Source organism: Rhinolophus sinicus, chromosome 18, assembly GCF_057876585.1.
Source record: "Rhinolophus sinicus isolate RSI-liver-muscle chromosome 18, RSI-T2T, whole genome shotgun sequence".
Lineage (NCBI taxonomy): Eukaryota > Metazoa > Chordata > Mammalia > Chiroptera > Rhinolophidae > Rhinolophus > Rhinolophus sinicus.
In genome coordinates, this window is record NC_142518.1 from 13,226,238 (window position 1) to 13,249,430 (window position 23,193).

General features: G+C 38.6%; 1 protein-coding gene across 1 annotated transcript; it reads right to left on the reverse strand.

The window, feature by feature from the left end:
• Positions 1–4,245: 4,245 nt before the first annotated feature.
• EIF1AX (eukaryotic translation initiation factor 1A X-linked) lies at positions 4,246–21,855 on the reverse strand. The gene is made up of 7 exons (XM_019755433.3): positions 21,614–21,855; positions 17,027–17,110; positions 14,811–14,914; positions 13,896–13,946; positions 11,740–11,821; positions 10,669–10,760; positions 4,246–7,921 (listed from the first exon to the last, which is right to left on the reverse strand). Exons 1-7 carry the CDS (start codon positions 21,627–21,629, stop codon positions 7,916–7,918), a joined length of 435 nt encoding a protein of 144 aa, XP_019610992.1. The 5' UTR covers positions 21,630–21,855; the 3' UTR covers positions 4,246–7,915.
• Between the last annotated feature and the right edge of the window lie 1,338 nt (positions 21,856–23,193).

Genomic DNA, 23,193 nt, shown 5'->3' on the forward strand with positions numbered 1-23,193 from the left:
TGCACACCGGTTCTCAGGCCGCGCACGCGCACCACGTGCACATGCGATGAGCACACCGGTCTTCATGCAACAGGCGTACACCTACCTCGTGCACTTGCCGTGTGCTCACCAGCCCTCACACGGCACGCACACACGGCGTGCACACACTAATATAAAAGCTCCCCATACAGTGCTCATACTCAAAGCGTTATGCACAGAATGCAGTTTCTCACAGGATGCGCACACATCCTCACAGCGTGTGAACAAAGCGCACACCACGTGCACACAGGTGCTCACCGAGCACGCACATGTTCTCACACACCGTGCACACCCGTCCTCACAAGTCTCGCATACGTTCACACACATACATACTCAGCGCAGGAGCTCTGGAAACAGTTCGTGGCTAGGGCCTCAGACAGGCGCCCCTTGCGCCCATGCCAGTGGGGGCAGATACAATTAGGTTCCAGTTCTTGAGGCCACCGGGTAGCCGGCATTGGGTCCTTCTTCACTCCAGTCAAGCGTGTGGCCACCCAGGGTGGGACTCCAATAAGCCAGGCGGAGCGACCTTCAAGGAAGGCAGGGCAGGGACATGCATTCTGATGAAGCTGGGCCTTCCAACCATGCTTCCACTCCCCCGCTGATTCCACCCAACAGCTACTCGAAGGTTCTTTTTTTCCTGGTGTGCAAATAATGTGCACTTGAGAAATCTCGGCAAAGACATCTCTGGAAAGTCAGAAGAAACTGCTAAACGTGTAGACTAGGGTGTAGGATCGGGGAAGGGTGTGTGTGAGTTCACGTGTGTGTGTAAGGGGGTGTCTTTCCTATGGACATCCTTTTACCCTTGCCGCGCGTATTTATCATCTTTTCAAAAGCATGCATATTGAAAAAGACATCTTTGCATGGCCAGCTCGCCTCCAGGTGTGTACCCAAGGATAGCCTGCCACACGTTTCTCTGTTGGAGAGTGGTGACCAGCCCTCTGCGGTTTTAACGCCCATCTTGGGGCACAGAGAAATACATAACTATAAAAAGCCGAATAAAGTTCAATAAAGGTACAAGGTTTCTTTGGGGGGTGATGAAAATATTCTAGGATTATAGTGACAATTGACTATACTGAAAAACAACAACACTGAATTTACATTTTAAACGGGTGAACTTTATGGTATGTAAATTATACAATAATAAAAAAGACAAGCTTCAAACCCTCAGGAACTGGCATCCGGATTCCCGGCGAAAAGCTTGGAAGAGTCCCTTTGTGGCACAAAAATATGATGAACATGTTCGTGACACTCCCAAAGGTGTGCCTGGAGTAGGGTGCGACTGTGGTAAGAAAGCCAGGAGGGGTGTTTAGACACAATTGAGCAGGAAAGCAGGCAAGTGGGGGCTGGTCCCTTGGCTGTAAAGAAAGCTGTTTCTAACCCAATAAGATGGAGTCAAGTTAACTAGGGCATGGGAGCTGTTTTCCACTTCTTTTTCCTCACAGATCTTAGGTACAAGTTTATGTAATTCATCCAATTCTTGAGCTCATGGCTTGCTGACAGTAGCACCCCTCTGTAGTTTCATTCTTTCTCTTTACTTTTTATTTCCACTTCCAGTCCTCATTCTAGTAATAGACACCTCCTCTGTTTAATATATTTTTGTAGTTCTATTTTTCAAACATATAGTGAAGATATGCATGGTTTTAATTTATATAAATAACACTGCACAAGAGATTTTTCTTGCTTGGAATTGTTTTCAACATCTATCCATTGCAGCTGTATGCAAGCCTATCAGAAATAGATTAGCCATTCATTCTGGTTTACTCTTTTGTCAATTGCCTATTCAGTCCTTGCCCATCTTTCTATGGGGCTACTGTTTTTTTTCTTGTTGATTTCCAAGAGTTTCGCGTATGCTAGATACTAATTCCTTGTGGGTTTAAATACTGCAAATGTTTCACACTAGTCAACTAACCTTTTCTAAGATTAGCAAACCTCCTTAATGTTTATGCCCAAATCAACACATTTTAAAAGCCTCTTATATGGAAATAATCTCTTATAAAATGTTGCAAGTTTACAAAGAACACTCATATTCTTTATTCAGATTCACCTATCATTACAATTTTACCCCATCTTTAAAATCATTTGTACTTCTATCTATATCTCTATTTTTTTAACCAACTGTTTTCAAAGTTGCATACAATGTCCCTTTACCCCTAAATACTTGTATTTCCTAAGAATAAGGATATTCTCTTGCACAACCACATTAGTTATCAACTTCAGTAAATTTAACATAGCTACAACTTTATCTAATTGGTTGTCAGTTTCTCCACTGTAGAGGTACTAGGTATTTTTCTATTGCAATAAGCGATATGTGGGGAGGCATTTTAAGGCCATGCAAATATTAATAAATATCATACTCGTGTCAAAACTTCCCCCTAGATTCAACACCTATTGACAGTTCTTGCTTGATCCAATCTTTCCCATGGCTACAAAATAAAATCTATCAAATTTTGCTCTTATGGTTATGCTTTAAGAGGTCTTTTTTTATGCAGGTATAAAAGGTCAAATTGTCAGAGGTTTACTGCCGCCCTTCAACTCCAGTGGAGTTGGGAGTCAAAGAGGAAAGGGAGAAACTCAAATTATAGCATCATGTAGTTAAAGAAAATAACAAAGATCAGAGATCTTATTTAATATATACTTCCCTAGCCCCAAGATAGTCTGTATTTTCCATTAGTTTATAGGTTTACCTTTAAAGCAATTTCTTTTCTGTATATGGTGGGAGATCCATTATTTACTTTGTAAAGTGTGGTTTCCCCAGCACCATCTATTAAGCTATCCTTTCCCCAGTGATCTTAAACCCATTTTTATCATGTATCAAATTCCCGTATGTACATGGGCTTCATTCTGAGTTCTCCATTCTTTTTGTCTGTTATGGATTCTTTTTGTTTGTTATGGCACCTATTCTTTACAACTATGGATTACAGGTGTGACTTAATGTTAGTTCCTCCTTTTTAGAATTGTTAGAAATACGTAATTTTCCTATGAACTTATTTTAGAATTAGTCTTTCTACCCCCCAATCCAGCGGGAATATTAATTGGAATCATGTTTTCAAGTCGATCAATTTGTGGAGAATTGGCATTTTTAAAACGTCATACCATGTATGAACACAATGTCTACATAATCCACATTTAAAAAATGACATTAATTTGCTGGCTTTTTTCTATTAGGTCAACTTCATAAAAATCTTATTGTGACACTGTCATGCTAATGGTAGCAGGTACTAGTTTTCCAACCTTAATTTTCACTTGAAAGAACAAAATTTTATCACTGCCAACAAATGCTATCAGTTGTTTCCCTGTAACAAGCTCATTTAATTCACTTTTGAGAAAATGTTAACACAAACCCAAGTTTGAATACCAAGTTTGTCAGTTTTTCTTTCAAGTAAAAATGGTGTTCCATGAAAAGCAGTGGCTAGTTTAATTTGCAACACAACCACACAAGTGTTTTTCCTTGAGACAACTGTACTTCGTAGTATGTAGAAGTTTTATGTAGCACTTCCTACTTTGTCACATGAAACATTAAAAAGACATGTACTCAACGGTTGCATTTAATGAGACTAATAATTTGTGCTGCTTGTCAGGAACATTAACTAAAATTGACTTTTAAAAAAAATTGTGAGTTTCTGTTTGCTTTTGGTAGATAACCTTTATCAAGTTAAGAAAAATGCCAATTATTCTTAGATTTCTAAGAGATATTTAAAATCATAAATATGTATTAAACTTTATCAAATTTGCAGTCCAGTGAATCAAATCAGCAATGGGACTTGACTCAGATTTTGTCCCCGTTTTTGATCTGCCATTATCAAGTTGTGAACTGAACGAAGCCTGAACTGGAATAGAAAAAGACTGGCTTTTTAAAAGTGAGCAAGTTGACCAGAAGACAAATACCTATTTGACCTATGTTATCTTTGCACATAACAAAGTAACATCCGTTGAATGTAATTTTGGCAATCTGAGGTCATTTCGGACACTGATTTGCCACTAGAAAATGTCATCTTCAGCACAGGTGTGTTAACACATTCACTCACTCAGAAAATGCAACCCCGTGTGACGTTTGATTGAACAGATTCATCCAAATCAAAAAACCAAAACCATAAATATAAAAGACAAAAACATACATTTCCTTCATATAGCACAAGTTTTTTAAAATCAGAATTTCAGAAAACAATCATGATTAAAACGTAGTTTAAAATGTCAAACAGTTTGAAAAAGAATCAACTGCATACAGTGTTGGAAGTTATTTTGTATTTTATTTTCTAATTGCTGTATTTTGCATCTGATTTTTTTACATAATTCCAAAAGATGAGAAAGGAAACCTCCAAACCAGTCAGTACTAATTAGCTTTCAAGAATCTACAATAAAGGACGTAAAAGGACTAATATTAAAGACTTAAGAATGAAATATAATCAGAGCTACCAATGTTAATAACTATAAACTTTCTCTAAATCTAGAACAGTTGGTATTTTGCAAAACATCTTCAAGCAAAGTTCCACCTGTTAGTCTTACGCTGAATTAAATGAGGGTGGTAGCAATTATTTTAAATATCTTGTCAACATGAATATACAAATATATATTCTACACATTTCTTTTATTATAGGAACCAAAGACTACAAGTAAAAGAAATGGTAAGTAGAGAATATAAAAGACGTGCATATTCTATCATACGCAGTCCTGGACATCAAGTGAAAAGCGGCGGACACTGCTCTAAGTGCATCGTATGTATGAACACATAAATTATCAACCCTCCCAACAACTCTGTGATTCAGAGAACCAGAGAATCACAGAGCACAGTTACTGTTCTCACCATCGCCATCTTACAGGTGAGGAGCCTGAAGCTCAGACAAGCAGGAGAAGGTGCCCACGGTCACCTGCAGAGTGGGGGCTGGGACAGGCCCCAGGCTCTTCACTCTTCATCACACTGCCTTGTAAGTACCTGACAGCTGGGGGTAAGAGAGGATACAGTCCAATACTCTCCAAATTCCTCGCTTCACTCTATACCTGAGAGGCTAGTGTCTTAGCACACTTGTAAGTTTTAATTGTTTTGTTCTTTCCTGAATAGGAAGTATGGATAAAAAGGAGGGTAGTTTAAGGTAAATCAAAAGCACAATCTGGTGTGCAAAAGTTCATGGGAATCCAAACAGCATACATGGAACTTCCCCTTCCTAAGCAGGATAAGATCTAAACATCTCATACCAATATAAACCTTTTTTATCTTTATGACAGTCAAGTAACATAAAGAACTTCACTTTCATTTGGATACACTGTCAAGCCACAGTTAATACTAGATGTTGTTAAATCTATACAAAATACAAATACAAATAAAGCATAAATCCAGCTAGGTATTGTATTTGAAACATGCTTTTACCTATATGATTACTCAGTTGCTCTGAAGTCAATACTGACAGCAGTTTATATTTATTAAAGATGTTATTCAACATCCTATAATTTAATATTTACAAGATAGAGGAGATTAAATTAAACTACGAGTCACAGAGTTTTGTAAGCAACTATATTTATAGCCATGATACCACAGATGTGGTGAGTAATCCAATGGCTATTCCTTAACAAAATACAAGAATTTTCATCATGCATAGTTTACGGGCACCTTAAGAGGCGGTCTCTTTAAGAGGCTGAATGTTCAAGAAAGATTCAACAGTCAAATAAATTTTGGCAAGTCTTTTTTTACACAAACACTTGGTTTGGTTATTTAGTCACCTTAGTAATACATATTTATACTATAACTGGAAGTGCAATAAGCACATGAAAAATGCAAGCCTATCAAAGTCGTTAGTTATAATTACACCCTCTTAGTAGTAAGAACCATTATTTTTGGATTTCAAACATTTTATTTTCTTTCAGGGCACACCTTATAGCATTATATTTTAGGAATCAAAGAGTATAACCAAAACCAAACAAAAAGCCCCCCCAAAACAAAAAAAAGCTTTTAAGGACCACTTCCATTCCTCATTTGAAATATAATCAAATCGATGAAACTACAATTTCCACATTAAAGACAAGTTAGTAAAGTAATTTCTCCAAGTAGTATTGCACGAGCTACATACTTTACCCCAATTAGTTTAATTATTATGATTTGAGATTTTTCCAGGATGCAGCAGCACTGCATTGAGCTGTTACTACCAAGGGGGGAAAAGAATCACTGCTAACACCATGAATTCGGGCCATTGTTGTAATTTTTAAAGAATCTTTAGATCACCCATATTTATTAGAGGAGCTAAGTAGAAAAACTAATGTTTGAGTTGCACCACCCCTACTGTGAACTGTATCACGGACGGACGCAGAGTTAAAACATTCTCAGTAAAACAATGTGGAAGGATGTAGCAAAACGGTTTCATGTGCAGAAGCCTAAAGGTCGTAGGAGGTTGAGTACTAATGGAGATAATCACTAAGTCAAATCTTAGAGGCTGGTTTCTTGTAAATATTAAAAACCAGTCCATGGTCTCAGATGCATTCCACCTAGGTAAGTGTTCAGGAACGCCAAATAAGAAACATGAACCGCAACCATCCACTTTTAATGTCTAGTCTTTTAACAATGTTTTAAAGAACCTCAGAATTCGATTCCAGAGTTTGCACACTTAGGAAATTATACTAAGTGTGGGGTAAGATTTGCTTGTTGTTTGGAAGCCACGTGTAGTTTTATTCCCCGTGATATTCCTTTTCATCAAAGTTCTCTGGAGTCCTGATGGATCTCTCCTTTTAAAGTTGCACACAATTTCAATGTGGCTAATGAGGTCTAACTAGTCCAGCCCTTAATTTCATTTTACCAGTGTTGATAACGAAAAGCTAAATGAGGGTCAATCTAAATTCCCACTAAGATACAAGCATGACAATCTGTACACACAATAAAATACATCCTAAACACAAAGGGCATAATATATTCTGCAGCATGACATTGTCTTTATTATATTTCTCTGCTGTAGCTCTTCCATTTGGAAATTGGAAATAATCTTTTTATTAAGTTGTTATTCCCTCCTCTTTCCCTAGTTTAGGGATAGCTTGAACAAGGCTTAATTTGGACAAGTTGTTATGAAATTTCATTTACATATAATTTAAGTGTTTATAAAAATTGTAGCTTACATGTATATGACTTCTGAAATAAAATGACACAACAATCTTTTCTGTAAAAATATTCTACATCCATGCGTATGATCAAAAGAATCTTTTCTTGGTTGGAAAATTTCCTTCGCACAGTTAAGTAAAAACAAAAAAAGGTGACAGCTGTATCAGTATTTCCAATGTTAAGATAACTGGATGCCACCTAGTGTTTGATATCTGCAATTACTAACCAATTCAAAACTGTTATTAAAACCCAGATTCAAAAAACTGCATTTTGGAAATTAATGCCTTTTTCTTGGTATGTTTGCTGGCAAAATAAGATCCTGAAAAGAATGCACCAAAATTAGTATAAAAATAGCCACATGCTACTTAAATATGAAAAACAGATCTAATCATTTGTGACTTCAAATGCAGATTTCTGCCTTCCTTAAATTTTAACAGAATCTCATGGGCACATCTAGGTAACTAGAACACACAGAAAGTCACTGTACAGTCAACAGGCTGGTCAAAACTAGGGCTTATCCATAATCTTCCTGGAAGTGGTCAAAGTAGAAAGGGTAATGAATGCATCTTCTCCTCTTTTTAAAAATAGATGTGCTCTTTTTTACCCATAAGCCCCATTACAACAAAAGAACAAAGTGGGCTTAACATTTCAGTTAATTCAGCACTACCAGTTTTTAAAGAATTACCTTAGAAACAAAGCATTCTGCTTTAACAAACTACACTCAAACTAATGAAATTTCAATCTTCTTTAACAGGTCACAGTCAAAATCCAAATTGTTGAACAATCCTCAGAGAAATTGGAATGCGAAATGTTGAGTTCAGTTTAGATCTGAAAGGGAAAAGAACATCAGATCAAATGAAAAAACGAATTCTTTTATTCTAGCAGTCTACCATGGAAGGGAGACTTGCACTCCCTTAGGCTACCTGGGAAATAAATGCAGTTTAAAGAGGAAATTCTGTACATCAGGCTTTTCTCAATTTTGGTCTGCAGCCAATAACTCTTCCTGATCTCCTTCAGAATGTTTTAACATGTTACACTGACTGTTCTTAACAGTGTAGTGTCTCCTTCCTTCTGTGCTAGTGACTTTCTTTTGAGGGTGGGAGCAGACACGGGGGAGCATTTTTTAAGAAAGGAGAAAGTGTGATACTGACCAAATTCAACTCCCCCAAGTCAACCTGGTTATAGGATGAAGGTTAGAACATCCATAAACCATCTAGAAAAACATCTTTGGGGAAATAGGGTTCTCAGGTGATAAAGCAATCCTTACAAAATGTTCAAGATAATTCAAATTCCCTTAATAACCACTGTGTTTACCGTATTTTACCTGCCAGACTGCTGGGCCCAGTTCTGAGGAAGCATTGGCACAGATTCAGAAAATTTCTTCTTAGAACAATCTTTGCCCTGTGTAGATCCTCAACTTATCACCTCTTTACATGTGGCTTCATATTCAGGAGAGTTTCCTGATTAGGTTCTTAATTCCTAATAAAGAGGCCTTTTACCCCAGATGAGCCGTAAAAATGTTTGGATCATGCCTTCATTTACAACACAATAGCTCCATATCAGGTCCAACCTCCCTTCTTCCACTCCCCACCCCCACTCCAGTTCAAGCCGCTGTTTCTCAGTCTAGTTGTGTAGGACACAGCTCCCTGGCCCATGCTGGTATCATGAGCCTTGCGCTCCCCCGGGCTGAGGCAGTGGGTCACCGGCCATCGTCACCGGTCGTAGGTTGGCCGCTCACAGCAGCTCCCGGCAGCCCAGCTCCAAGGAGAGCTGTTATTCACAATCTTAGCTATAGAGGGCGCAGCTCACTGGCCCATGTGGGAATCGAACTGGCCACCTCAGTGTCAGGAGCACAGTGCTCCAACCACCTGAGCCACCGGGTCGGCCCCCATATCAGGTTGTCACAGAATTGATAAATCTACTGTCAAAGTATCATTAAGAGTTTAGTCACAAGAATCCTCCGGCTCAGGGTCTCCAAAAGGAGAAACATTAAAAAAAATAATAGGGCCGGGTGGCTCAGGTGGTTGGAGTGCTGTGCTCCTAACACCGAGATCGCCGGCTTGATTCCCACATGGGCCAGTGAGTTGTGCCCTCTACAGCTAAGATGGTGAACAACAGCTCTCCCTGGAGCTGGGCTGCCGTGAGCAGCCGGAGCCGCCGGAGCCAGCTGCTGTGAGCTGCTATTAAGAGGCCAACTGACCTGCGACCCACTACCTCAGCTGGGGGGAGCGCAAGGCTCATAGTACCAGCATGAGCCAGGGAGCTGTGTCCTACACAACTAGACTGAGAAACAACGGCTTGAACCGGAGTGTGTGTGTGTGTGGGGGGGGGGGGGGGGGGGGGGTGGGGTAGAGGGGGAGGCGGAAGAAAGGGGGGGAAAAAATAGAATGACATATTTATTTACCCTTTTTCATTTTGTATTTTAGCGTATGCTTTAAAATGTACATAGCATTAGTGGAGTGGTACTATATGTTTAAAAATTCATAAATGCACATACACATTATAAGTATGTACTCCAATTTTCTTTAGTTCATGATGAGAATATTCTAAATGGTTTAGAGATGCATCAAAATATAAGATGGATAGATGGGAGAATAAAGGTAGAGACAGATTCGTGATAAATCATGTATAGGAAAATGCTAATTGTAGAATCTCAGTGGTGGATGTCACTTGTGATGCCTAATTCAGACTTTCCCAAGACCAGTCTTTGTATTTTTGAGAAGCTCTGGTTATTCTGTTGCACAACCTTGGTCAGGAACAACTGCTCTAGGTATATGAAAATTTCATCTTTGAATCAAATAAAACATTAATATTATTTTTAGTCTTATCTACACAGGTGGCTTCTAAACTACATTTTTACTTAAAGGGGTTTGAAAAAAAGAGTCCAAACCAGATTTAAGAGTAACTTACAATACCACCCAATTATTAAATAATTTATATTGCCAAAAACTAAATTTGAATTTTATTTAAATATTGTACGAACAGAAAGCAATGAGACATTTACTCTTATGAGCATCACTGCTTTGTTGTTAGGAAAAACAACACATTTTCCTCAAAATAAACACACTAACTCCAATCCAAGAGTTTGCCAATAGTGCATATCCAACAGATAAAGTAACAGAATGGCAAAAGGTCTCGATTTTAACAAAGCTTTTAATGTATGTTGTAATTTCAACATTTATCGAGCAGGTTCCAACAAGATTCTTCTAACATACCAGTATTTTAATTGAGAAGGCATGTTTCTTTGATAAGACCTTATATTTCTTACAAATTTCTTAATAGCTATTTCTTTAGACATTCAATTAAACAAGTTATGCTTCCAATGTCTAGCATTCATATTGCCAAAGCAAATATTGATATTTTTAGGAAATGTTGAAAAAGATTATATGAATTTTCAAAGTATAAACAGTTTGACTAGTTGTCTACTGAGTATTTTAATTCATAGACAAGTCTTGAAATATACCCTTATTTAAGTGTTCAACATTCTTAGATTAAAGGAAGTTAGGGGAAAGAGCTAGTTTCTTTGGGGATAATTCACAAATAAATTTCGAAAAACACAAGGTGCATCTACTTACATCATCAATGTCTTCATCATCATCTCCGATGTCATCAAACTGGATTTCGTCATCATCTCCAGGACCAAATGTATCAGTTTCATTGATTTTAGCTAAGGAAATAATAACAAATATATACTATAACCAAGATGTCATTAAAATAACTGCCCACTAAAGAAGTAGTCTGATATCAAATGTTGAACTATAAAAGGACACTCTTACAAGTCAAACTTTTAAATTAATTAAATCTAAGTTTTATTATCAGAAAGACCCTTTTCCCTTCTACTTAACTCTACTATACAGAACAGTATTTTATACAACATAGTGCCTGACAAATTCATTGCTAAATCAAGATGGAAAAGTACCTGTGTAATAATTTTTTTTTTGTTTACAAAGGTTTTGTTAGTAAGGCAGGCTAATCACATAAATTGTGAAGCTATTACAACTTCCAGTTATACTTTAAAAAAAGATTCCAGTACACGCTTACAACTCACCAATCATCAGATAGACTCATCAATCAGAAAGATTTGGTCAAATCATGTGATCCCTAAGCAATGAAAATGCACCAGGAGGTGCTAGTCCTATTCTCACATATATTAGTATTTCCTAGATTGGAAATGCCAAGTCATTAATTTCAGCAGGATTTTCATGCTTATTTTGTTTTCATAATATACAACAGAGCCAAAAAATTAAATAACTGCCAAGTGAAAAATGTAGGCTTACAAAATAGTATTTAAAGCGTACTTGCCTTTTGATGAAGTTATAAAGGACTTGTTTTACTTAAGTTTTCTGCTTAAGAATGCATAAATTTTGTATTGGGAGAGGAAATAAAGAATGTTGGCTTAAAAAAAAGTCCTATGGAGGAGCATTTGAGGTCTTGCTCCCCGGCAATGTTGTCAGTTTTGCTCAAATAAACTCTTATAAAAATTCTCTAAAAACAAAAAACAAGCAAACAAAAAATCCTATGGGATCTATGATACTAGGGTAACACAAAAGTAAATATGCGAAATCCACAAAATTCTGCCCACATTCCTTCACCTAAATACCACCAGGTAATAACACCATAAGTTAATATAATAACTCAGACATTACCATGCTCTGGAAGCTCGCCATATGCCTTCAGACTTCTCGCTTCATCTGCGTTGTATTTTAAAATTACATCAGCTTTATTATCCTTGAAAGGAGATAAATAACTTTTAGAACTGATTATGCCAAAATGTTATGTTAATTCATAAATTACTTTCAAACTGGATAAAAAATTAGATCTCGCTGTTCCATTACAAACTCTTCCTTTTTAACAATTTTAAAGTTTTCTTCTACCCTCTGAAAAACATCTTCGGGTTTAACCCAGTATGAAGAAGCATGTATGCATAAATGAATAATGATCAACAAACTCAGGGAAGAGATTTACAGATCTCACTTTAATAAGAGTAGAACTGTGCACATCCAATCTTTTACGTTATTTACTGTTACCTTTTGATTACAAATCTTTTGAATATAAAAATTCCCTGAGGCCGTAATTTACAAGGTGACTAAACACTCTAATTAAAAAATTGAGACCGGTATAATGACCTAAGGAAATTAATATACCTTTCTATATACCAGTGGTTCTTAGGGTAGGATAGATCAGAATCTTCTATGGAGTTTTTACACCCCCTCAAGACAGATTAGTAGAAGTGAAGCCATGAATTTGTATTTTTAAAAGCTCTTTGGGTGTTTCTGATGCAAATACCCCACTGAAAACTACTGCCTTAGAATGTTCACACTTCCCCATTTGAAAAGAATCTGACTCAGTTAAGGAAGAAAGAGTTGAACACGATTGTTTCAAAGGCAATGAAAATAATCACAGTGATGCAAGGGCAGTGTGATTCAAACCAGCACTTCTGAAACTGATATGTGTATAGAAGCCCAGGGGGGACCTTGTTAAAATGCATATTCTAATATAGGAGGCCTGGGGTGGGGTCCAAGAATCTGCATTACTACGGTAACAAGTTCCTAAACAGCTAGTGATGCTACTGGTCCCTGCCTGGATCACCCTGGAAATGGCAGGGGCATAGAAGGATCATGGGAGATTAAGAATCAGAAAAGTTGGTCCTGGCTATCATTTTATGGTCAGAATGTTAACACCTTTTGGAACCTTCCTTGGTTACCTAATCTGTTAAACAGGGAACTAATTATTCTTCCTACTTCTGGGGTTATTTTTAAGATCAAAAGAAGAAAATGGACATTAAAATGATATGAATTTAAAGCAGGCTTTCTCAACCTCAGCACTGCTGATATTTTGGGCTGGATAATTCTTTGTTGTAGGGACTGTCCTAAGCATTCTAGAATGTTTAGCAGCACCCCTGCTCTCTATTCACTAGAAGCCAGCAGCACTGTCCTCCTCCCTCAGTTGTGACAACCAGAAATGTCTCCAGACACTGACAAATGTGTCGTGAAGGACAAAAAACATCGCCCATGGTTAAGAACCATTGATTTAAAGTAAAGATCGTAATTCTTTATTTTGGTATATTAAAATATATATATATATCAAAGTATGACCAAGGTTATAAAAATAAAAACACTCTATCAATCACAATGTGATTAAACACATGGTGATGAGTCGCGACAGGTAGAAACCAAATGGATCTCACAGACCCATAACAAGTCTCCAGGTTGAGATCATGAGAGGCATCCACCATTTTCTTGCCTAACTGCTCATCTAAATTTAGAGCACATACTTATACCATGGTTTGTACTGTAATTACGCATTTTGTAGGATAGGAGCTTAACTCATTCAGCTGTATCCCCTTGAGTAATGGCTTCCAGATTTTGATTTCAAGACATATGAATTAAAAAAAAAATTGGGGTGGGAAGTTCAACATAAGATTACATTTTTATTTTGCTAACTAAGAACACTAACAAAAACCACCACTACATAATATTGCTTATTCTAAAAAAGGGAACTTTTTAAATATCAAAAAAGGCAAAAGGACCATTTGATTTACCTTCATGAAAAATGCACATGGCCTATGTTTCTTCTACAGAGAAAACGTGAACTGCACAGACTGGCATTTGGGAACCATAATCCCTGGGGTACCTAGCGCAATGGCTAAGACATAACTAGCCCTTACGAAATGTTTGTTGACATAATGGTGAGCAGCACACTGGGCTGGAATTTGTTAAACACAGTTACGACTTATGTTCTAAACATTAATGACTTATCAAAATCAAGCAAGTAAACAATTAAAAGTTAATTCTGTTTTTACCTGGTAGTCTCGCAGACCAACCAATATAATGTCTGAGGTATTTATCCAAACCTATAAAAGAAATAAAAATAAACAATCAAGAGCAACACTGAATCAGCATTCCCATAAAATACCAACTGTGGATGAAGCACCTATATTTAGAAGTAGGGGGGAAAAAAAAAACCATAGCGAGCAGCTGTGCCTGTTTCAAATTTCCAGTAATTTGGAATGTTATAAAAACAATCTTATTTAACTATTTGATATCGGACAGTTAGTAATTGCAGAGGGATGATGATTAGTTAAAAAATTAAGGGGTTTTTAATAGTGAACCACGCCACGTGGTTAGTTATCCATCCATTAGAAAAATAGAAAATTAGAAATGTGGCTTTACCTCCCTCCCTCCTCTCCTTCCACCACTCACCCACCCATACACACAGCTGGCAAAACCCCTTTAGTTTGGTAACAGAAGAATTAACCACTTTTTTTTTAAATCGTAAAATCAGAGTTGGAGGGACTTTTAACAAACCTGATTAATAAATCTGCCTGAACACCTACTGTGATTGGAAATTTGTCATTACTTTGCAAGGTAGCCTTTTCATGATCACAATTCAGGAAATTTAACATTAATATAACACTTAATACTACCCCCAGCCTTTTTTTTCTTTCCTGACACTAACAATGTATTAAGAGCCAAGCCATTTGTTTTGCAGTGTGTCCGTCAGTTTGGATTTGTTCGCTGTTTTCTCATGAATAGATTCAGGTTAAACATTTTTGGCAGGGATGTAACATAGGTGGTGCAGATCAAGCTTTAAACAGAATCTGTAAATCACTGTTCCACTGAAATCTTTTGAGAATTTACATCCTTAGCTCACAAAACTGTAGAGCCATCCCTCCATCACAATTTTATATTGAACTAAAATTAATCTCCACACCTACCTTTTTTCTCAATTTCCCTCTGATGTGACACAACCTCTTTACACCATCAAAACACATTGCTTCTAGTCGTCCATTTCCCAACATTTTGATTACTTGAGCATACTCTGGGGGAGAGAAAAGGAAAGGGTCTAACACACTGTTCAACTTTTGATAAAAGCAACTTAAAAGGCCACGTAAAACTGACATAGGTGTACTGGTTGGGAATACATATATGCAATAAAATAAATGCAAGGGAGTGATAAACACCAAGCGAGTTAATAGCTGAGCCAGAATCAAACTCTGTAATGCCATTTCTACCATGTTTTCCCAAAAATAAGACCTTGCTGGACAATCACCTCTAATGCGTCTTTTGGAGCAAACATTAATATAAGACCCGGTATTATATCATATCATATCACATCATATCATACCCGGTCTTATATTATAGTAAAATAAGACCAGGTCTTATACTAATTTTTGCTCCAAAAGATGCATTAGAACTGATTGTCCGGCTAGGCCTTATTTTCGGGGAAACACAGTATAAGCTATCTCAGCTATCAGAAATGTTTTAATTATATACTCATTTTGAGGAAATGGACTGACTACTCTCTTCATAACTATGCTTATTTCTGGAGATCAAGGTGGCTTGTCCCAAAATGTACACTACACCTCCTCAAACTCTCACATTTGAATCCTTGCCTAACTTTGGATTTTCTTTCCCTCAGAAGCTTTAGAGGCAAATCTCAACACAATATTTGGTACATTTGCCAAATAAAAGTAACTTAACATTAATAATGTCTTTCTTAAATTAGAACATCTTAGCAATTATTGTTTTTTTATAAAGCCAGAAAGATGTTCTCAGGCAAAATGCTGAACTTTTAATTAGAATCTTTCCAAAGGGTACCCAGGAAGCCACCTGGTTTCACTGCCATTGGAAAAACTGAGATTGGGAACATTAGCTTGCACATGGGCCTGTCTCTTCTGTCATTACATCACTTTGGAACCTTTAGCTTACTCAAGTTGTACATCAGACTAACCCCCAAAGATACCTACTAATTGGTAAATACACTGAGATGTAACTTGGAAAGGCTCGACTGAGGGGCTGACACATGGAAGTGAGTTCCGCAGACTACAGTGAACCCAGCACCAACATGGTTGGTCAGTTCAAAGACAGCCTCTCTTCCAAAGTGGGGTAAAAACATAAAAAAGAAAAAGTAGCGGTGGTCAAAATTACGTCAACTGCTAATGGAAACTAGAATGGCCAAGGCTAAGAAATGAAAAGGTCTTTTAGCCAGAAAACGTTTCATTTTTTTTAGTGGCTCCTCAATATGGCATGAACAAATCCACCAAAGTTTTATAAAAAGACAAAAACTGTTAAAAAAAAGTGTTGAAAATTGGGATATTGGAAAATTCTGAATATGGACTATATACTAGATATACAATATATTCATGTTAAATTACTTGAGGGCTCTGCTGTAGTTATGTAAGAGAATATACTTGTTCTTAGAAAACATATGATGAAGTATTATTATAATAAGGGAAAAATTGTGATGTCTCCAACTAACTTTCAAATGGTTCAGGAAAAACAAACATACACATGAACCCAGATATAGGGTTTAAGGGAGTTCACTGTACTAAATACGGCAACTTTTCTGAAGGGTTGAAATTACTCAAAATAAAAACATGGGAAACTTGTGTTAGATATGTTGGTCTAGCACTCACAAAATCTTAATTGGATTGAAAAGGTCAGTCAACAGTTTAGTTTCATTTTATTATGTTTTATGAAATTATATGCTAATGGCACTGGAGAAGTGAGGAAAAGGCTTCAGATTCACCTCTCAAGTACCCACGGTCCACTGAACATACTATCATACTAAATGGATAGCACCATTTACTACCAAAGTAGGTCTACTAAATCATGGAATTGTCAACCATTGCTTTTGAGGCTTAATTCCCTCTGAACTGTACAATTCACTTAGTTATGAGTGTTCATGCAAAATAATGAAAGCTACATGTTTACAAAAATGCCACAGCGCAGACTGAACATACCAAGAAATGATCACCAAAAGAAAGTCTCTGGAGAAGTACGGGGAATGAGAAATGGAGAAGAGCAAACTAGGGACAGGCGATCTAGTACTCAGGATTATGAACAGTATCTTTTATGCTTATAAATTGAAATTCCATATTTAAAAAAGAAAACTATTAATACAAGAAACCTAACTTACAAATACACTTACCTTGTCCATCTTCTTTGAACACCAGCTCTCTTTTCTCAGATTCATTCTCATTCTTACCCCTACGTCTATTTTTACCTCCTTTACCTAGTAGTTTTAAAGAGAAAGATGTTAATTATCTGCACAACACTAAGAAAACAAACAAAATTAAAGCTTTCAAAAAGACTTTTTTTAAAAATCACTTAATTAAAAAATTCACCTAATTTGGTCACACAATCATATGAATTTACAATCTCCATATTAAGTGAGTTCCTCAGACTACGTATTGTCACTCCCCTATCCTTCTTGGAAATTCCTTTTGGAATATTTCTGACATAAAATACAAAGAAACAAATCAAAAGCAGGTATTATAGACAAGTATACAGATCTCTTTCTGAGGACATCTGCATTCAGGAGAATGGAGATGAGTACATGGAGGTGCAGTGTACTAGTCTACTTTTGTAATATATTCAAAAATCTCCCTCATGTAAGTTTAAAAAAAAATAGAGCAAGGTGAAGACCATGAAGCCACCACTGGTGTAAAAAAAAAAAATTTATATTTGCTTATATATATTAATACATAAAATAACTCTGAAAGGGCATATAAAAAAGTTAAGTGACTGCCTGTGAGAAAGAGAAGTAGGTGGCAATGGGACAGACACATTTAGGAAAAGATTTCTCTTTTTATACTTTTTGAAATTTGAATCATGAATACATTTACTATTCAAACATTTTTAATAAAAAGTACTTCAACAAAAAGCAGAGGTGTGACATGATCCTCTGAGTGGAAAAACTGGTAAGAAGGTTACTGTCCTTATTACACATCGAATGAAATAGGCCGAATGTAGCCATGAAGAGGAAAGGACCTTGGAAGTAACCAACACGTCCTTCCTTCAGGAGGTGAGTGGATAAACTGTGCTATGTTCATACAATGGAATATTATTCAGAGGAATAATAAGAGGACTATTTCTGAGATGGAAACAAGAGAATTGTTACCAGATGTACAAAGAGGGAGGAGAGTAAAGGATACATGGAGCTTTCACAAAAACCTCTCAGGATCTGTTTCAGCCTCTGTAAAACCAGGGACTCAGAACAGAAGATCCAAATACTTACCATTTAGGATTCCAGAACTCTTTTATCTACTGGTGTCCTTAAAAATCTGTCCTTCTCCCTCCCCGCTTGCTTTTCATACTTTAAATAATGACACTGCTGAGTTTTCAACTCTCCTTTTTCTGACTTTTAAAAGGGCCACGTGCATTATTCTCGACCTTTCATGAGCTCCCCTTCATTATGCCTATCCCTTTGGAGCTTCATTAAGTCCCACCTTCTGCTCACTCTCTTTCCAAGGAAATTTATTTTTCTCTCACCTATCACTTCTATGCTCGTAATTTTACATCTCAGTCCACTATTTCAACTAAGCCTTGGTCTCATATTTCTAATGGCTCAGTACATTTCCAGTAAATGGGCTACTATCACCTTAAGTTCAATTGTATTCAAAACTCAATTTACTTTCTTTTACAAAACTGGTCCTTAATCAATATCCTTGTTTCTGTTAGTGGTAACATAACTACCTTAAAGAATGTAAGTCTCTCAACCTACAAACATGAACACCAATCTACCTCTCAACACTTCTACCACCTCATGCTTCAATCCAAGTAGACTAACTTCTCACTGTCCCAGTAAACTGGCCCCTAACAAGCCTATGCCTATGAGATTTTGCCTTTATTTCACAAGAAATAATGATCTTTGAAAGGTTAAGTGATTTATTTGAGGCTGTATCACGTGAAGTGAGATCTAGGATGTGAGACCCCAGTGACTATGCTCTTACCCACCATGCAATGCCACTCATTTCCTTGCCACAATCACTCTATGTGGCACTAACTGTTATTTATCCTGTTTATCAGGGAGTTCATTCAAGCTCAGAGAAGTAACTCACTTACCATTAGTCAGCGAGTGGGGGTGACCAGATTCAAATGTAATCTTTTTGTTCCTGGCTCTCACATTAGGGTATCTATCTCTCCACAGCATTTTGTTACCATTCCAGAACATAAACCACATTGGCAACCATTTCCAAAAGGTGGGAGAAAGGCTGTAAGTGATAGTGACACTAAAGGACTCATGGGAAGAGCCTGGAAGCTGCAAAAATTCACAGGCCAAATAGAATAAAGAATGTGCCCTTGGCCACTGTGAAGAGACACTTACCCTGTCCTGGGGGCAGTCTCAGAATGCTCCGTGCTATTGTGAGGTGGCCCTCTATAATTTCCTGTCCCACCCAGAGCCCTCAGAGTTCCGATTTTGAGGCATTCTTAAGGCACATCAAAACTAATTTCCTAAGAAAAGTATCTTCTGCTTCAAGCCATTAATCATGCCAGACCTTCAGACCAGAGCGAAAGCTCCATTAGGGCAAGGATCTGTTTCCTGAGTTATATACTGGAGTCGGCAATTCTTTGAATGAGTCAGTCAAGAGTAGTCCATACATTCCTCAAGGAGTGACAATTTAAAAATCAAAGATAGTTTTAACTTCCTCAAAGTGTGAGAGCACCTTAACCCAAATGCTCTTCTGAGTGGGCCAAAGGATAACCTTTTTCCTGAGGTAATAAGCTGACAGAATCTAGAGGAAATAGGCTAAAAATCTGTCCAAAGCAAGTCTTTCGACACACAGTTCATGGCAATATATATCCTTACTTGTATGACCAGGGCTTCTGCCTTTTCCAGTGAAGAAAAACATAAACCTAAATGTATTTCTACATTAAACCTCATCTCATCAAATTCCATTCAAAACTACTGTTCCTGTAAGTAAAATAATTAAGATGACAGATTGGTTTTACATGCATAGGAATGACAAATACTAAATTCAGAATGGTGGTTACCTCCAGAAAGAGGAAGAGGAATGGGGAGGGGGACACAGAGGATTTAAACTGAATCTGTGCTGTAATTCTCAAGTCCAGAGTAATGGATTCCCAGGTGTTCACAGCATTATTTGTCATTTTTGTATGCCTCAAATGTTATTTTACAAAAGATTCATTCTTTTCAATTTACCTGAATTAACCATACCTTGACCACCCCATTTTATTGCCACGTAATGAACTTTAAAGGACGCCAGTGAACTAGATGTGATTTAATACAGAAGTCCTGTCCCCTGTTCCCCGCAAGGGGAAGCTATTATTCACTTAAGGGTGGAGTCAACAGAGGAAGGTGACTGAACCCAACAAATATTTATTGAGCATCTACTAAGTGTCAAGTGCTAGCAATCCAATGTAACTAAGACAGATACTATTACTGCCCTTTAGAGCTTACAGTCTAGTTAGGGAACTGGAAATCTCATCGCTAGAAATAAAAGTGAGAATAAGATAAATATTGAAGCAATCCAGTTACCATCTGAAGGAATAAAGAATTATATAATTTACAAGAAAACTGTTGAGTTTTAAAACCCTACTTTATCACCCTGTCTTTCCCAGATCTAGCAGTAAAACCCCTGCTACAAAAAAGGGCCTATAAGTTAGATTTCTAAAGGCAGTAAGGCGGAGTGCCCTGAGGGAACTGCAACCAAGTATCTGGAGGGATACAATGAGTAGTGACAGCTACAGAGGAAATGAGGCAGAATCCCTGGAGCCAGCTGTTTAGTAGAAGAGAGCAGAAGTAGGCTGGTGTCAGGGCAGGGGGTCTCAGGATGAATAATCAAAGGAAACTGCTTGTGGGTTGTGAAATATGCTCTTCTCCTGTCAGAAATTCGATGTTTTTCCCCCCCCCCCCGTTTCTACTGGAATAATTTCCTTCGAGGTCATAAGGATACTTAAAAAGCAGAAACATCTTCAAGTCTAAAAAAGGGAGAATTTCTTTAGGGCTGTTTCACCTAGATTAGGCCTTCCATTTTGGACATTTCAAATAAACTTATCCTCAAGTCTGATAATTTATGAACGTTCAGCTTCAGAATGGAGGGAACTTAAAAGGTCTTTACTACCACCACCACCATACATGATCTATAACAAAAGTAGAAAACTCGGCTAAATATGGAACAAATGTTCTGGGGGAAAAAAGTTAAACCCCATAAAGGGATGGCGAAGAGTAGTACATCTCTAGAGAAAAACCTTAAAAATGCATCAAGGTTTCATCCACTGCTTCCAAGAGAAAAGGGGCAGCCTCAACAATATTCAACAACTGTCCATAAAGAAACCCACGCAGAAGTGCCTGATGGTCACTAACGCAAGTACCACCCTCTGAAAGTTAAGAACTGCTTCCAGGGTTTAACTCCCCTTGCCCGGGAAGGCCCAACCATCTGCGAAGCCAAGACCGCCCCGGAGGAGGTCTCCCCACGGGTCCCTATGGCGCTGCGGTCAGCCTGGCGCGAATCCGGAGCAAAAGCCCACGTTCTCCCGCAGGAGGCCCTACAAAAATGGCGTCGGCTCCACCCCAATGTGACCAAATTAAAAGGCAGGAGTAACTTCCCAGCTCCTCTCCCGAGCCCAGAATCACGTCCGGATCGCCCAGCCGCCTGCAGGCAGGGCGAAGAGGAAGGTCACTGCGGCCTATGCTATCCCGAGGCCGTAGGCAGCGCCCGGGGAGCCCAGCCGAGCGCAGCCGTGGTCCCGCGCGCGGTCCAGGCGGCATTACCTTTATTCTTGGGCATGGCGGAGCCGGCGGCCTCGCGTCGTCTCCGACTCCTATCTGGGCGGCTGCGGCGGCAGCGGTGGTGGCGATTCCCGCAAGGGGCGCGAGGAGCGACGCGTGGGACAGCGCAGTACCAAGCAGGCGCGAGAGGCCGGGTCGCGTGCGCAGCAGAGTCCCGAGTCCGAGTTCTTCCGAGATCCGCTTGCGCCCACGCTTGGCCGCAGCAAATGGCGTCGCGGCTGCTTGCGTCGCTTGTCCCCGCCTCCCAACGCCCCCTGGGCCCGCCCCCTGACCCCGCCCCCCGCCTCCCGCGCTACTACGCAGGCGTAGCCGACTGCCCTCTAGTGTTAAAACAGAAGAACACGAGCTCCCCGAGCGTTCGCTGAAGTTCAAAGAACACACGGGGGCGGGGGCGTGAGCATACAGGAGGCGGAGGAAGGGAGAGAGCGAGAGAGGGGGCGGGGCCCAAACATCACAGTAAAGGATGGATTCAGGTAGCGCCCGCTTCTGGCTGACATCAGACCTGTGGGGCTTTGTGACAAACTAGCCGCTCTGGGTTTGAGCAGCGGACTCACCAATTCTAACGTCACATCTCAGTTTTAACTGGGCCCTTTCACCCGAGCTACCAGGTTGGGCGTCAGCGGGGAAGGGCAAGGCTTTCCTATCATTCCCATTGCCAAAGCATAATATTTGCGTGACGCTTCAGTGTTATGGGCTGAATTGTGCACTCCCAAAACTCATATGTTGAGTTCCTAACCCCTAATATCTTAGAAAGTCACTGTATTTGGAGATAGGGTCTTTAAAGAGATAATTAAGTTGTAATGAGGTCATTACTCTGAGCCCTAATCCAATGTGATTGGTGTTCTTACAAAAAGAGATTAGGAATCAGGCATGGGGGGGAGACCTCCACAGGAACAAGAAAGTGATTACCTACAAGCCAACAAGAGGCCTCAGAAGAAACTAACACTTAAACCAACTTAATCTCAGACTTCTAGCCTCCAGAACTGTGAGAAAATAAATTTTTGTTGTTTAAGCCACCCAGTCTGTAGTACTTTGTTATGGTAGTCCCAGAAAACTAATACAGCTGACTATGCAGGACGAATAGCTTCACTTTTAAGTAAGCTTTTAAGTAAGCTTATTTTAAATAAATCATCCTCCTGAAAACATTTGGGTTTCAACATTATCACTCTAGGGAAATGGACACACCTAAGTGACAGAGGAATAAAGTACAATTGTCCAACACAGCGGTTCTCTACTAGGGATATTTGACAGTGTCCAGAGATATTTCTGGTTGTCACAAGTGGGTATGGAGGGCAATGTAGCCGGCATCTAGTAGGCAGAGCCCAGGGATGCTGCTAATCATCCTTCAATGCACTGTAAGGACCCCCACTCCCAAAAAGCATTATCCAGTCCAAAACGTTAATAGAGCTGAGGATGAGTAACCAATGACAGATGCACTTCTTAAGTGAAACTGAAAGATTACGGGGACTTAAAGTTCTGGGTTTCTCTTTCCATTTGCAATATTTGCAATTTACACAATTGAGGATGAAAGGATGCCTATGAAATGTATTTAAATTTTGCTT